Source organism: Pleurodeles waltl, chromosome 6 (genome assembly GCF_031143425.1).
Source record: "Pleurodeles waltl isolate 20211129_DDA chromosome 6, aPleWal1.hap1.20221129, whole genome shotgun sequence".
Classification (NCBI taxonomy): Eukaryota; Metazoa; Chordata; class Amphibia; order Caudata; family Salamandridae; genus Pleurodeles; species Pleurodeles waltl.
The window spans coordinates 1180610948-1180626100 of NC_090445.1; the positions used below are offsets into that span (position 1 = coordinate 1180610948).

At 44.9% G+C, this 15153-nt stretch overlaps 1 protein-coding gene across 7 annotated transcripts in view; it reads left to right on the plus strand.

The window, feature by feature from the left end:
- Positions 1 to 15153, plus strand: part of LOC138300721 (WASH complex subunit 2-like) — a 780011-nt gene that overhangs the window by 582632 nt on the left and 182226 nt on the right. For all 7 annotated transcript variants that reach the window (XM_069240414.1, XM_069240416.1, XM_069240417.1 and 4 more), the window contains one exon: positions 793 to 891. In XM_069240414.1, the coding sequence (XP_069096515.1) occupies positions 793 to 891 (99 nt within the window). The remainder of the gene's footprint in view (positions 1 to 792; positions 892 to 15153) is intronic.

Consider the following 15153-nt stretch of genomic DNA (forward strand, 5'->3'; position numbering starts at 1 on the left):
GAGTATTGTCTTTTATTGTGTATAAGGACTGTGTAACTATTGTAGTATTGCAGGAGCTTTGCATGTCTCCTAGTTCAGCCTAAGCTGCTCGGCTACAGCTACCTCTAGACCATCTAAGCTGCTAGAACACGTCACTAATAAGAAATAACTGGACCTGATATAAGGTGTAAGTACCTAGGGTACCCACTACAAACCAGGCCAGGCTCCTACAGTCACAAAAGAAAGTGATGTCTGCATGCTGAGGTGGCCCCTATATAGGCACCATGCACATCACATTTGGCGTGGCTAGTGTCGAAGTGGAGCTGTCAGTGTCACCTACCGGTGAGCAGAGGTATTGCTGTAGATTTCCCAGAGGCCTTGTGGATGTTTTTTTTAGGTAAGGAATCTTGCAGTTAGACAGTCTCCACCAGAAAAGACTATCAAAGGTAAGTAACTTGTTCCATAGGTTCGGGAGCTACTTGGGCCTCTATCCATTCTTATATGAAGCATTATTTTCTGGTAACTTGAAATTTGTCTAATTTTGATTAGGTGGTTCTAAAGCTGTTTTTGTTGTTGTTTGTCTTCTGTTTTTTTTCTGCTGACATGCTTCATACATATAATGCTCAGGTAGGTTGGAATGAGGGAAGCGTTTTGAGATATCTTTCTCCTGTGAGTCTGAGGTATTGAGAATAGCCCTATTGCAATCAATATATAACTAATTTATTTGAGCAACTACAGTAGTTAAGAAGATAATGTATCCAAACAAGTACAGAAACCTGATTCTGTATTTTTAATATGTTTCATTCATTCCAGTCTGAAAAAGCTGGGCACCCACAACTGTCCTTTGGCGCTTCATTGTTTGGTGATGAAGAGGATGATCTGTTTTCGACCGCTAAATCAAAGAATCGCCCGGTATATTTCTTTTTTCTATATTTATCTTTAAATTGAATTGAAATGTATATGCACGCTAGCAAACGTTTCTCTGGTCACATTTTAGTTAAGATTGCAGGAACACTAAACATAGCAACTAAGTGACCTATGTGATGTCTCTGATCGCTTCTACTAGTGTTCTGGCTTTGAACGAGTAGATGTGTGAATATCTGGATTTCTAGTTTTGCTTTTAACATTACAAGCATTAGCTTAAAAAACACAGGAAACATAATGGCCAGAAAATCAGAACTGGTAGTAAACAGGCACATCACCATGTTCTCCTTATAAACATTTTCATGTACCCTGCTCCCCAGTCTCCAGTAGACTATAGTACACACAGCCTTATGCCCTTGTATTATATATGAGCTAGTTCTTCCCTGATACACAGAAGCCATTTTCTCACATTGTGCACAATACCCGTTACTCCCATGAAGTACAACACCTGGTGATCCCTAGAGGTGCTTCTGTGAAACACATTACCTTTTACTCCTCTGAGACACACCACGTAGTGCTAGTTCTGAGGCTTATCAGCCAATGCTATGCATGGGTGCATTACCAGTGCTCCTTACCCTGTGCTCCCCTGCTGCATTTCATCTTGTGCCCCTGAAGCGTACTGGCCTCTGTTTTGCTGGTACCCATCCCACCACACCTAAGGCTGCACACAGGCATGGATGGCTTATTGGTCTATGTCCATTGATAAATGTATGTTCTTGGTCTGTGTTAATAGGTGCATATTTCTTTGTAGCACTTTGCGGAAACAGAGGTCTCTGGGTGAGTTGGTAAGTGTGGAAGTATATCTGTATGGTGTATACATATGTACTTCAGGCACTGTACAGAAACACTTTTTAGTTTCTCCATATTACTAGAGATTCATTGTGGCCTGGATGCACAATTTAAAACTGTGTTTTTGCTAACTATATGATCACGTTTCTGTCTTTAGAGAAATTCTGTCTTGTTGAGAGCCTATGTATTCAATTTAGACATATCAATATATTAAGCAGCCTGATGTGCAGTTACTTTTTCATGCTGAATGGATAAGGAACCAGTTGGATGAAAAGAGCGCACTTATGGCTGCCTGAAATCAGCACAGATCTTCAAAATAATTAATGCAGGTTTCTGACGGACCATCCTGTGGAATTTTTTCAAAGGCAGTCTCAAATCCTCCCTATCTCAGGAGCCTTTTGGTTCGTTTTGCGGTTTTGTAGGAAATACTTGCTAAATTTAATATCAATACTTCCTACCAATGGCCATATTTGCCACCCTGTATCTCCCTCTCTATCCCAAATCAGGTTTGTATGGATGTAAAAATGTTTGCATGATGCTACCTGAGAAATGTGAATGCACTTTTTTAACATGATTCTTTAACTTGTTAACCCATCTGTGACCACTCATTCTGGACTTATGGCTTTATGGATGGTTATGGACCTGTTATTTTGAAAACAGGTGCTTCAGTGCCTCTAGGCTTATGTTATTCTTTGGTATTATTGGAGTACAATATACAGTACAAAGTTGCTGTATACATAATAGTTTCGACCTTCACAAAATTTACCCACACTTAACCTAAATCACCACCTACACCCCACTACATACATCTCCTGCCCTAAACAACCTACAAAATGCCTACACAGAGATTCTGTGGCATCTCTCCCCATCACCACTGTAGGCTGTGCCACTACACCAATAAGATCAACACAACTCCACTATATGAACCACCACTCATGCACCACCACACCCAGTTTATCCACCTGTAGGAAGCTGGCCTGGTGTGTGGTGGACACCTATGGTGTCACCTTATACCAGGTCTATAAGTGAAGTGTAGGTAGTGTCTAGGAAGCCAGGGCTCTCCATGGGTAGCTGTGAATGAGCAGCTAAGTCTTATCTAGGAAACATGCCAAGCTTATGCAATACCACTATAGTCACACAGCAACTTATCACACATGAAAGAACCACACAGTGTTACAAAAATAAAGGCACTTTATTATACTAATTATAGATTACTTATAGGCAGTTCCCCCAACTTGAGGTAAGTACACACTAATTATTTGCACAATAGCTATCAGAAATTAGCATAGAAACAACACGCATTGGCAATACTTAGTGAAAATAGAAAGGGCCATAGGAGAGGGCCAAACCAAATACTAAAAGTGGAATGCAAGATAAAGGCCCCCACCCAAGGATATGGATTTGTTAAAAGGGAGCTGTAAGAACTAGGAACCCCAAGAGGTGAGTACCTGAGTGACCCCAGGAGAGCAGAGGTAAGTACTGGGTCTTCCCAAGGACTAACAGGAGGACTGAGAAAAAGGATTATGCAAGAACAGGACCAGTCTAGAAGAAACCGATGGTGGATTCTGAAAGAAAAGGACCTGCAAAAGAAGGGGACAGAGTCCAGTCAACGATGGAGTGTCCAGTGTGGGCAAGAGCTACTATCCACCCTTCTGTGGATGAAGAACCAGGTTGATGGGGGAAGAAAACCAGCTGTGGAGCCCAGGAGCTGAAGAGATAGCATTGGAGTGGTACAGATGGTGTCCAACATCGGTTGTCAGGTTGCAGAAGGTCAGTGGTGTTGGAGAACCACCAATAAGACTTGGCAAATGCAAGAGGAGCAAAAGAAGAGTTGCAAGGCTGAAGAGGACCAGCAAGGCCTAGGGAACTCAGCCCTTGGAGGAGAGTCTGGGGTGACCCTCAGCAGTCGGGAGAGCCAACAGAAGCAGTTGCAGCCCCCACAGGCAACAAACTGTCAGCAGGCACAGTAAGTTGCAGTGAGGCGCAGTCAGCACAACTGAAGAGGAGTCCCATGTCACTGGAGCAGCAGAGAGGAGACTGTGCTTGGAAGAAAGAAGTGCTGTGGGCAGGGGCTACTCGCAGCCTGAAGATCCCTTGCAGCAGGAAACAACAAGCCTTGGTAGTTGCAAGAGTTGCGGTGCACAGGGGTACTGTCTTGCAAGGAGACGCAAGGGATTACCGTCTCCCAAGTTGGACAGCGGGCAGAGAGGACCAAGGGAACCATTCCAGACAGCCACCTGTGATGTAGGATCTACGCAATTCCAGAGGAGAGCAGATGCATGCAGCCGAACATCATTGCTGTAGGTGCCTGCAGATGCAGAGGAGTGACTTCTTCACTCCAAGGGAGATTCCTTCTTGCTTCTTGGTGTGGGCTGAAGTCTCGCCGACGTCAGAGGATGCATATCCAGGGAAATGTTGCAGTTGCTGGAAGGAGTTGGATAAACAATGTTGCTAAGCGAAGAAGTCACCGGAGTTGCAGCCTTGTCGAGTCCTGAAGAGTCCAGTTGCGGTTCAAGTGGCCAGAAGTGGAAGTAAATGATGCTGAGGAGCCTTGGTGGTGTCATACATGTCAAATCTGGGGACCCACCCTCAAGGGATTCCCCAAATAGTCCTAAAAGGGGGATTAGTCACCTAGCAAGGTGACCACCTATCAGGAGTGGTCTGTGACGCCACATGTCTGACCTGGCCTCTCAGATGCTCCCAGGGGCCTCTGCACATCTTGGTTTCAAGATGACAGAATCAAGTGGCCATCTGGAGGAGCTCTGCGCACCACCCCTGGGGTAGTGATGGGCAGGGGAGTGGTCACTCCCCTTTCCTTTGTCCAGTTTCTCACCAGAACAGGGACCGGTGGTCCCCTAACTGGTGCAAACCGGTTTATGAGGAGGACATCGAATGTGCCCTTCAAAGCAAATCAGTGGCTTGGGGAGGTTACCCCTCCCAAGCCTTGTAACACCTATTTCCAAGGGAGTGGGTGTTGCCTCCCTCTTCCACAGGAAATCCTTTGTTCTGCCTTCCCCTGTCTGAGGTAGCCAAGTAGCAGAAAGACAGAAACCTGTCTGAGGGGTGGCAGCAGCGTGGGCTGCTGAGAAAACCCCAGAAGACTGGTAGGAGCACTACTGGGGGTCCTCTGAGGAGTCCCCAGAGTTCATGCAATCATACAACCAGTACTGGCAACAGTATTGGGGTATGATTCCGATATGTTTGATACCAAACATGCCCAGGTTCGTCGTTACCATTGTGTAGCTGGACACAGGTAGTGATCTGTGTCCAGTACATAGGTAAAATGGCTTCCCCACACTTACAAAGTCAGTGCAGTGGAGCTGGAGTTCGTAGCACACAGGGAAATGCACCCTGCCCTCTGGGCTAGGAGGGCCTACCTTAGGGGTGACTTACAGTGATCTGGTGCTGTAACTTGTGGTGAAAGGGTGCATGCACCTTTTCATGCAGGCTGCAATGGCAGGCCCGCAGACACATTTTGGATGGGCTCCCATGGGTGGCACAATACATGCTGTAGCCCATGACGAACCCCTGGTGCCCTAATGCCTTGGGTACCTTAGTACCAAATACTAGGGACTTATAAGGGGGCATCAGAATGCCAATTGTGGGGTGTGCAGTCCTAGGCAACCACATTTAGAGAGACAGCACAATCACTTTGGTCCTGGTTAGCCATATCCCAGTGAAAACAGTCAAAGCATACTGATAGTAGGCAAAAAGTGGGGGTAACCATGCCAAAAAGAAGTTACTTTCCTACACCACCTACATTATAGGCTACTATTTGCACCCCACATCCACTACATCTGAAAATCCCTTACACAAACTGCATTGTACCTTATCCCATAGTATCCACATGATAAATGGTGCATCCCCTATACTCTACAAAATATATTGATCCATACCTCTTACACAATTATTGTTTTTTTATTTTTACAATAAAACCACAAAAATTGCAGTCAATACAATGAAATCAATGCATACACGTAAAACAGAGACCGTCCTTGTAGGGAGAAGTACTTTTAACAATGGTAGTGCAGAGTAAGCGCACAGGAAATTAGGGTGTGAAGCTGTGCTGTAGGTCAAGGGGGTAAAAGAGAAACACTCCCAGATGATGAGGGAGAGGGGGAGTGCCCATAGTTACACCATTAGTAAGGCTGGACTAGTGCCCAAATGTTCGAGGGGTGAGAGGAGCGAGGGTCGAATTCAGTGTACTGGTCTATCATGCCTTCGCACTATGTTGCATCTTGTAGCCAGTGTGAGACCAGCGGGATACTCTTCTGCATCCAGACCATGGCAACCCACTATTTAGTGAGCACTACTAACTAGTACAGCGGTGAGACGCCAACATGAAGTTCGCAGTGCTAAAGTGTAACCCAGTAGGGGGACCTGTGGGAAGGAGTGATTTGAATGTCTAGGATATAAGCTAGAGGCTCACATATATGACAGCAGAAACCGATTAGGGGCCTGATTTAGATATTGGCAAACGGGTTACTCCATCACAACGGTGCAGATATCCTGGATTCTAAATCACGTTATTTCTTATGGGATTTAGATTTCGGCGTATGGGATATCTGTCACCGTTGTGATGTAGTAATCCCATCTGCCAATATCTAAATCAGGCCCTATGGCCTGGGCAGTGCCATACCATATGTATGAAGCCACCTTTATTAAGGCTGCACCTGCTGTATTCACTAGTGCTGTGTCCAGCAGTGCACCGCCGCTGTATGCATAGTGTTATAAAAGAGCTTTTTAACGAGGTTTGCTTGAAATTCTTAATGCATCCCATCCCTCGCCGACAGTGGAACAAGATCCCTGAAGAGCAACTCTTCTCCGCACTCGCCGCCAACCAACCCACCCTCACCACCGACCCCAACGACGCAGCCCTGAACCTCACAAACTGGATCTCCAACTGCGCAGACAACCTTGCTCCCCTCAAACGCACGCAGCGACAGAACAACACCAAGAAACCTCTCTGGTTCTCTGACACCCTCAAAGAATCAAAGAAAACTTGTCGCGCACTTGAGAAATCCTGGCGCAAGGACCACACCGCTGACAACATGACCGCCCTCAAGAACGCTACCCGCGAACACCACCACCTGATCCGCGCTGCCAAAAGGAATTTTTTCACCGACAGTCTGGACAAAAACAGCCACAACAGCAGAGAACTCTTCAGCATCGTCAAGGAGTTCTCCAACCCCAGCGCCAACGCCAATGCCGTCACACCCTCACAGGATCTATGCGAATCCCTCGCCACTTTCTTCCATCGCAAGATCAGCGACCTCCACGACAGCTTCGGTCACCAGACCCAACCAAACACCACCGAACCCACATCCCCGACCATCACCCTCAACAACTGGACCCACATCAGCACGGAAGAAACCAAATCCATCATAAACTCTATCCACTCCGGCGCCCCTTCGGACCCCTGCCCGCACTTCATCTTTAACAAAGCCGACGACATCATCGCCCCGCACCTCCAGACCGTCATCAACTCTTCTTTTTCTTCTGCTACCTTCCCCGAATGCTGGAAACACGCCGAAGTCAACGCCCTACTAAAGAAACCTACGGCTGACCCGAGCGACCTGAAAAACTTCCGCCCCATCTCCCTTCTGCCTTTCCCAGCCAAAGTAATAGAGAAGACCGTCAACAAACAGCTGACCACCTTCCTGGAAGACAACAACCTGCTCGACCCCTCACAAACCGGATTCCGAACCAACCACAGCACTGAAACCGCCCTCATCTCAGTCACAGACGACATCAGAACCCTGATGGACAACGGTGAAACAGTCGCCCTCATTCTTCTCGACCTCTCGGCTGCCTTTGACACCGTCTGTCACCGCACCCTAATCACCCGCCTCCGCTCCACCGGGATCCAAGACCAGGCCCTGGACTGGATCGCCTCCTTCCTCGCAAACCGCTCCCAAAGAGTCTACCTCCCTCCGTTTCGCTCAGAACCCACTGAGATCATCTGCGGCGTTCCTCAAGGCTCATCACTCAGCCCGACACTCTTCAATGTCTACATGAGCCCCCTCGCCAACATCGTACGCAAGCACGACATCATCATCACCTCCTACGCCGACGACACGCAACTTATACTCTCCCTCACCAAGGACCCCGCCAGCGCCAAGACCAACCTACAAGAGGGCATGAAGGACGTTGCAGACTGGATGAGGCTTAGCCGCCTAAAGCTGAACTCTGAAAAAACGGAAGTCCTCATCCTCGGCAATACCCCGTCCGCCTGGGACGACTCCTGGTGGCCCACGGCCCACGGCACCGCACCGACCCCCACAGACCACGCCCGCAACCTCGGCTTCATCTTGGACCCTCTTCTCACCATGACCAAACAAGTCAACGCTGTGTCCTCCGCCTGCTTCCTCACCCTCCGCATGCTTCGCAAGATCTTCCGCTGGATCCCCGCCGACACCAGAAAAACCGTGACCCACGCCCTCGTCACGAGCCGCCTGGACTACGGCAACACCCTCTACGCCGGGACTACAGCCAAACTCCAAAATCGCCTACAACGCATTCAAAACGCCTCGGCCCGCCTCATCCTCGACGTACCCCGCAGCAGCCACATCTCCGCACACCTGAGACACCTACATTGGCTCCCAGTCAGCAAAAGGATCACCTTCCGACTTCTCACCCACACTCACAAAGCCCTCCACGACAAGGGACCGGAATACCTCAACAGACGCCTCAACTTCTACGTCCCCACCCGCCCCCTCCGCTCCTCTGGCCTCGCACTCGCTGCCGTCCCTCGCATCCGACGCTCCACGGCAGGTGGGAGATCTTTCTCCTTCCTGGCGGCCAAGACCTGGAACTCCCTCCCCACCAGCCTCAGGACCACCCAGGACCACTCCGCTTACCGGAGACTCCTAAAGACCTGGCTGTTCGAGCAGCGATAACCACCCCCTTTGTCCCTAGCGCCTTGAGACCCGCACGGGTGAGTAGCGCGCTTTATAAATGCTAATGATTTTGATTTGATTTGAATGCATTGCATTAATACAATGATCATTCACGGAGGGCCAACTGATGAGTGCTACTGATGCAAGTTTGGCAAACTGGATGTCTGTCAAATCCACAATCCACTAATCCACGAATGTGGTCCCAGATCTTTCTTCGGGAGGAAACAGAGGTTTTTACAAATAGGGGATACACTCTTCCAGTTTGATGTTATAACACTAAAGGGCATCCCACAAGGCTGCTGTCTTACGGGTTACACCCCTTTCTGGGCATCAAATGGGTTTCTTTGTTAGGCCCTCACCCACTCTATTAGTGGCATGCTTCATCGTCGGGTCTCTATCCTGGCCCATAAAAACCAGGATGGGCTCAACCATGTTCCAGAAAATACTTTGAATATAAGTATAAGTATAGCCAAGGCCTTGCAGAAGAATAAAAATAGCTTAAACGGCCACGATACCCCTTTATTGCGGATGTTCAGTTATGATTAAAAAACAATTCAGAGGTAAGATGGGGATATAATGACCTACTTACCATACTAGTCTGTTGACATGTTTCAGCCCTCAATCTAATAGCTTCTTGGGTCCAGGCTTTCATCAAAACAAGTAAAGTGCCCTGGAGTCTACTTCATGTCCGCCTATCCATTTAGAAGGGACGAACAACATGCAATCCATAAACAAGCACTTACAGAGGTTACTCGCCCAATTTTTGAGAAAATAGTATCTTGTTTCCTGTTAGGGAGACACAAAACAATCATAATAAAAGCAGGAATTAAGTTACTTTCATTTTGTGTCTGAAGTTCCAGTTGTGCAGATCATGTGGCATTCATGGCATGTAGCACACGTGTACCCTTTCTGTCAAACATAACTCAACTAACACTCATAATCGTCAGTATTAATGACAAATTGTGATGTATTACACACCAATCCTTCCTGAAGGTGTTGTAAGGTGTCTAAAGAACAAGTGAACTCTGGAAAGATACTAACAGTTTGTGTGGGGAATAACATGCATAGCAAGCATGAAATTGTGTAAACGTGCACGAAGCACATGCAGATTCTTACCCTATTTTGGAACTGTATAATGCAACAGAGGGGGGAGAGGGGGAAGGAGGGGGGAGGGGGAGGGCATGCCCCTGCCCCTGCCCCTGTAGTTACTCGCTGGGATTTGGTGATCAAAGATATTGTTGTCACATGGTTGTAAATAGGTCACGCAGGGAGAAGGTCAATTATAGTTAAAGAATTCCTATGTAGCTTGTAAAGTGTTGGCATCAGTGTGTAACTTTAACAGCCACTGCAACATCACAGTGGAAAGACTCCTCTGATAAGTCGCTTGCCTTAAATAATCCAGTCAGCTATACCATAATGAGCCTTAACAGCCTCTCCCTGACCCGCGTTCATTGTGTCCAAACAAACCTTTTTCTATTTCCGTTTTTACACCAATCCTTTTCTGTAATCCCAGCTAGCTGTTAGTCATGTTCGCTTGAATCCATCCTTACAGTCTTTCCCAGTCCTGTTTTCTGCTTCTTTAGATCCCTGCACACCTCCCTCATGAGGGTAAAATAATTTAAGGTTATCTGCTTTTGCCAAAAAAGCAAGTGCACCATAGCTAACCTGATCCAAGGGCAGGCCCAGTGACAGGGCTTCTGACTTACATTTTTTACAAATTGATTTTACGTCCTAATACCTGTTGAAATATCTGGACCCTCATCTTTTGACTTATCACAGCTGTCAAAGATATCCAAACTTAATTGGATCACAAAATTGACACATCTCGGTGGAGATGATCCTTGTCAGAACAGACTTCCTCAAAGTATCAAAGTGGAAAAGCAATTGAGGGAATTGGGGACATTACCTCCTACCACAGCACAAAAAAAGTTAGTTAGCAGGGGTGCCATAAAAGGTGGGATTCTGTCTAAAAACATCTGTGGGTACACCGTCTGGTCCTGGTGCCTTTTCTACAGGGGACTTTAATATATCTCTAGATACTGAGCACACTTCTATAGGTTGCTTAAGGCTAAAATACCAACAGAAAATGGAATTAATTTTTAACTCCAAGAAACTGTGAAAATGTTGACAGCCAGAGTGGAAGTTGCTGAAGGAAGATACCAACCCATCCATGGCCTTTTTCTTTAAAAATGGATGTGAAAGGCAATACAGCCAGAAAGTCTCCTGAATAATCACACAGAGCCTTGGTACATGGTCTCGACCAGGAATCCGACCTAGGCCTGTGATTGCTGACATTCTCAAATTATGAAATAGGAATGCCATACACAAACAAAAAAACAAAGGCCTTCCCATTAATATATTTCCTGATTATGCAGACAATGCTATGAGGAAAAAAACCTAAGCGGTGAAACAAAGACTCTAAAGGGACAAACCTTAAGTACTCACTTATTTTCCTTGCAAAACGGAGACTATTCAAAGTCTGGCCCTTACATGTCCCTAGGAACAGCGTGAAACTTGATACATGGCTGGGGAAACCCCGATTGTACACTTTGGAGTGTTGTGTCAGGAGATGCTTGGGGAGACCAGGACTTGTTGCGGAATGTATTGAGAATGAAGACAAAGTTCACGTCATGACAAAAGTGACTTTTCTGCAAGATGTATATTATTGATGAGCTCTTAAATCTAGGCTGCAATGATAGAATCTATCGAATACATGGAAAGACAATAGCCTTTTGGCTGTGTTTTTTAATGTAAATACTAAGCATATGTCAAATAACAAAATGGAGGCTAGTGGTTAATGCAAACCCCAGTTTCCTTACTGTTACCCCCTGACAAATTGGGCAGAGCTGCAGATGATGTTACCCTGGTGACCTACTGAACAATGTGGACCATAATGGGGTAATGGGAAGGTTATGTCCTGCTCTTGTTATTTATTGATATGGCTGATATGTTCTTTTGTTGGGGGCGAAGTTATAGGGCTAGATTATATTTCGGGTGATGGTATTACTATGTTATTTGTTACTTCCAAGGGGGGATATCTTTCTTTATGGTTATATAGTAGCAGCAGGAAATACTGATTACATTAATATTGTAAAGTGGTTCTCTGTGTGTGGGGCAGGTCATGGTGGTTGATGATTGGGAAATGTATCTTTCATGTGTAGTAAAAATAATAACATGAAATGTCAGAGGGTAATTGGTTTAAGAAATGTTAGTTATAGCATTCCTTAAATCCCTAGGAGTGGGAATCGCTTTCCTAGAGGAAGTCCACCTAGATGCAATGTAATATAATAATATGGGCAACTAGCTAAAAAATGGACGGCTCAACGTATTACTCATCACACCTAACCGACTGTGGGGAAGCTACCTCTTTGATTGATGCCACGGTCCCTTTAAGAAAAAACTGGTTACCATTTAGGAACATTGAGGGTAGATTTGTCCTAGTAGAATCCTCCTGAAATGGACAGGCAATTTGCCTACTAAATGTGTATGCTCCTGATATTCTGCATGTGACATGGTTCCCTAAACGTCTGAGAGTGGTACCCCACTGGACGGACACATGGGAGATTCTAATATTGTGATATGTGGTATGCTGTATAGATACCAGAAAAAATAGGTCCTGTGCCCCACTTGGTTCAACAGTTGAATGATTCTATACACAGTTTGTGACATTTGTGGAGGATGCGTCTTGCCAGAGACCTAGTGTATTCCCTTTAATTAGCATATATTCCTTTTACTTAGTGGGATAGAATACATATCAGTAGTCAGCAAGAGTATTTCTGGTGGATGCACTGACTCACAGTACTTTAGTGGGATATTGTCTAATCATTATGCTCATAGCCTATTATACCAGTGGCACAATAGCAGACCCAGGATTCCAACATGGAAACTCCTAGCAGAAAAGAGTTTCTGGAACATTGATAATAATTGGGGTATTGCTTCTACAAGACTGATTGAATGGGAAGCAGTGAAGGTGACTCTTAGGGGATCCTTTAGTAATAAAATGTTTATAGGGGCGAGTCAAAAAGTGAGAGGTGACATTGTAGACTCGAAGAGGATAATTGTAAAACTGGAATATAATAGTGTCCATCCTTCTAAGTGACAAATTCTCCAGCTTGTCTTTCTGATAAAAATGCATCGAAAGGCAACACTACGGGAAAATGATTTCCTTGTTATCACTGCAGGTGCAAAACCAACCTGTTTGCATTATTGATCAACAAAGCAAACCCTCCTGTACACAGTTAGCGGTAAACTTTGTTTTTCATACTTAAATAGATTTTACAAGAAATCCTGGACTCAGATGAAATCAGCAACTATTTGAGAGGTGGACAATTAGTAAAACTGACTCTCAAAGTGAAAAATTAGGTTTGTTGGAAAGCCCTTCAGCTAGAGAGGAATCTACACTTCAACATATGAAGAAGGCAAAGATGCAAGCTACAAGTGAACTTGCAGTCCAATTATGTACTGACTATCCAGGCATAAGCCCAGAAATTATCCAGTAGATTTTGGATCCTATAGACCACATTCAGTGTTGACACTGCATACAAAAATAACTGGAGATAAAGCCAAACCTCTACAAAATTTAGTCATAGAACTAATCTATCCTGATCAGTCAGGCTTTACCCCAGGATGGAACTTCATAACCAGCTTGTGCTGATTTGTTCATGTAAACTATTCCATAAATATGACTGGAGGTAAATGTGGACTGGCTTCTCTAGAAAGCCTTAGTCACGTTGGTAGGTGACTTTGCTTTCAGGAATTTTAATGTTTTTTGCCCTTATATGTTGGGACATATAAAACTATTATATTCCAACCAACAAGCTTGAGTGAAACAGGGGTGGAACTACCTGAAAATGGACTAGGGGCTGTGTTGCCCATCAGAGCTGTCCATTGTCACTCCTCCTTCCCTAGTACAATAATCTTTGGCTGTTGTTTTGGATATAGAGTTGAGACAATGGAGGCTAAGGGTTGGTGGAACTCTGCAACCTGTCTCCTTCTGCGCTGATGATATGCTGTATTTACCAGTTGATTTGGGCCTTTTGCTAAATTAGTTGAAGTCTTTGTTATATCCTTGTGGGACACTGGCATGTGTGGATCCTGGCAAACTGCCTAACCTTGGGTTAGAGTGGCAGTTCATAGATCTGTAAGATCTCAAAAAGAAGTTCACTCATGAAAGGAAGACGTGTCTAGAATTAAATATAGGAGTTGTATTGTTGAGCCTGTGTAACTCATTTTTGTTCTGGTCTAGGCTTTGTATCTTAATAATGTGTATAATAGCATTGATAAGGAACATTTTGTCTTAGGTAGCCTGTTCACTACTTTATAGTGAGTAAGAGCTCACCCTAGTGTCAAACTAGATACATGGAAGCTCCTCTAGAGAGATGGACTGAGTGTGCTGCGTACAGTAAATGATTGGCTTGCATCTCCACTGTAGTATCACCCAGCGAGGATTGCTGGTGTACCAGGTAGAGAGAGCAGTGTGTTAGGTCTATGCTGTGCTGTTATGGAATAAAATAGTTTCTCGCTCCAGTGAAGGTATGTCAAGAGATATCCCAGTTGGATTCACTGGTGTCCCTAGTATGGGACTGGGCATTTAGATCAGTGGGGAAGAATACTAGCTTTGCTATAAAATGCACCCTTCTAGTGAATGAATGATTCTTAAAAGATTTAGCCATAAGCCAAGAGAGCCAAATTGATAGATGTTAGATGCCCAATTATGGAAGATATATATCGTGTACAAAGCTCTGTCCTTTTAAGGAAACTAAAACACAATTGGGAGTCTGTGCGGAACACTATTTAGACATAACTCTCTGGAGCTGCACATAATATATTGGAGGGATTTCCAGGTAGGTCACAGGAATCTGAAACACTCATAGAAATATTTGTATTGATCACTGCCAGTCACGTTTTCTACATTACAAAGGCACTTGTAGTGACTGCCAGAGGTCTTAGCTGCTTATTAAAGTTAAGTAAGAAAGAGACTATGAATTGCACATATCAAAATCAGATTGGGAGAAAGCACTAAGGCCCTGAGGTTCTAACACATTTCTAAATAGACTCATAATGGGGAAACTCCTTTGGTACAGCAGACCCTAAATTACCCAAAAAAGCTTGTACACCACTAGGTTATTGCACATTTTAAATGCATGTGCCATTCCTGTCTTACATCTGTAGTCCTTGATAACAGATACCCTGCTCATTACAGGGTGTGGCCTTGTTGTCGGGTGGAGATGGCAAATCTACATCACATGACATGGACATGCTGTGTAATTAAATTATTTTAGGCATGAAGTTGTTAAAGAAAACTCAAAAAATGTGGTGGGAGGTATGATATTGCTGACTGATGCAGTGTATCATAAATTTACACCCATGCCCAAACTAATGTGCATGAAATACCAAATTGTAGCACTTGGCTTCATAGTGGCAGAATGTCATATTGCAGTTTACTGGAAACAAGATTGTCGCCCTGACTATAAACTGTGGTGTAAAGTGATGAACAATGGCAGCAGCAAAAGAGATTTGATCATTGACCTTTAAAGCAGACCAACAATTACATAGACCTTAT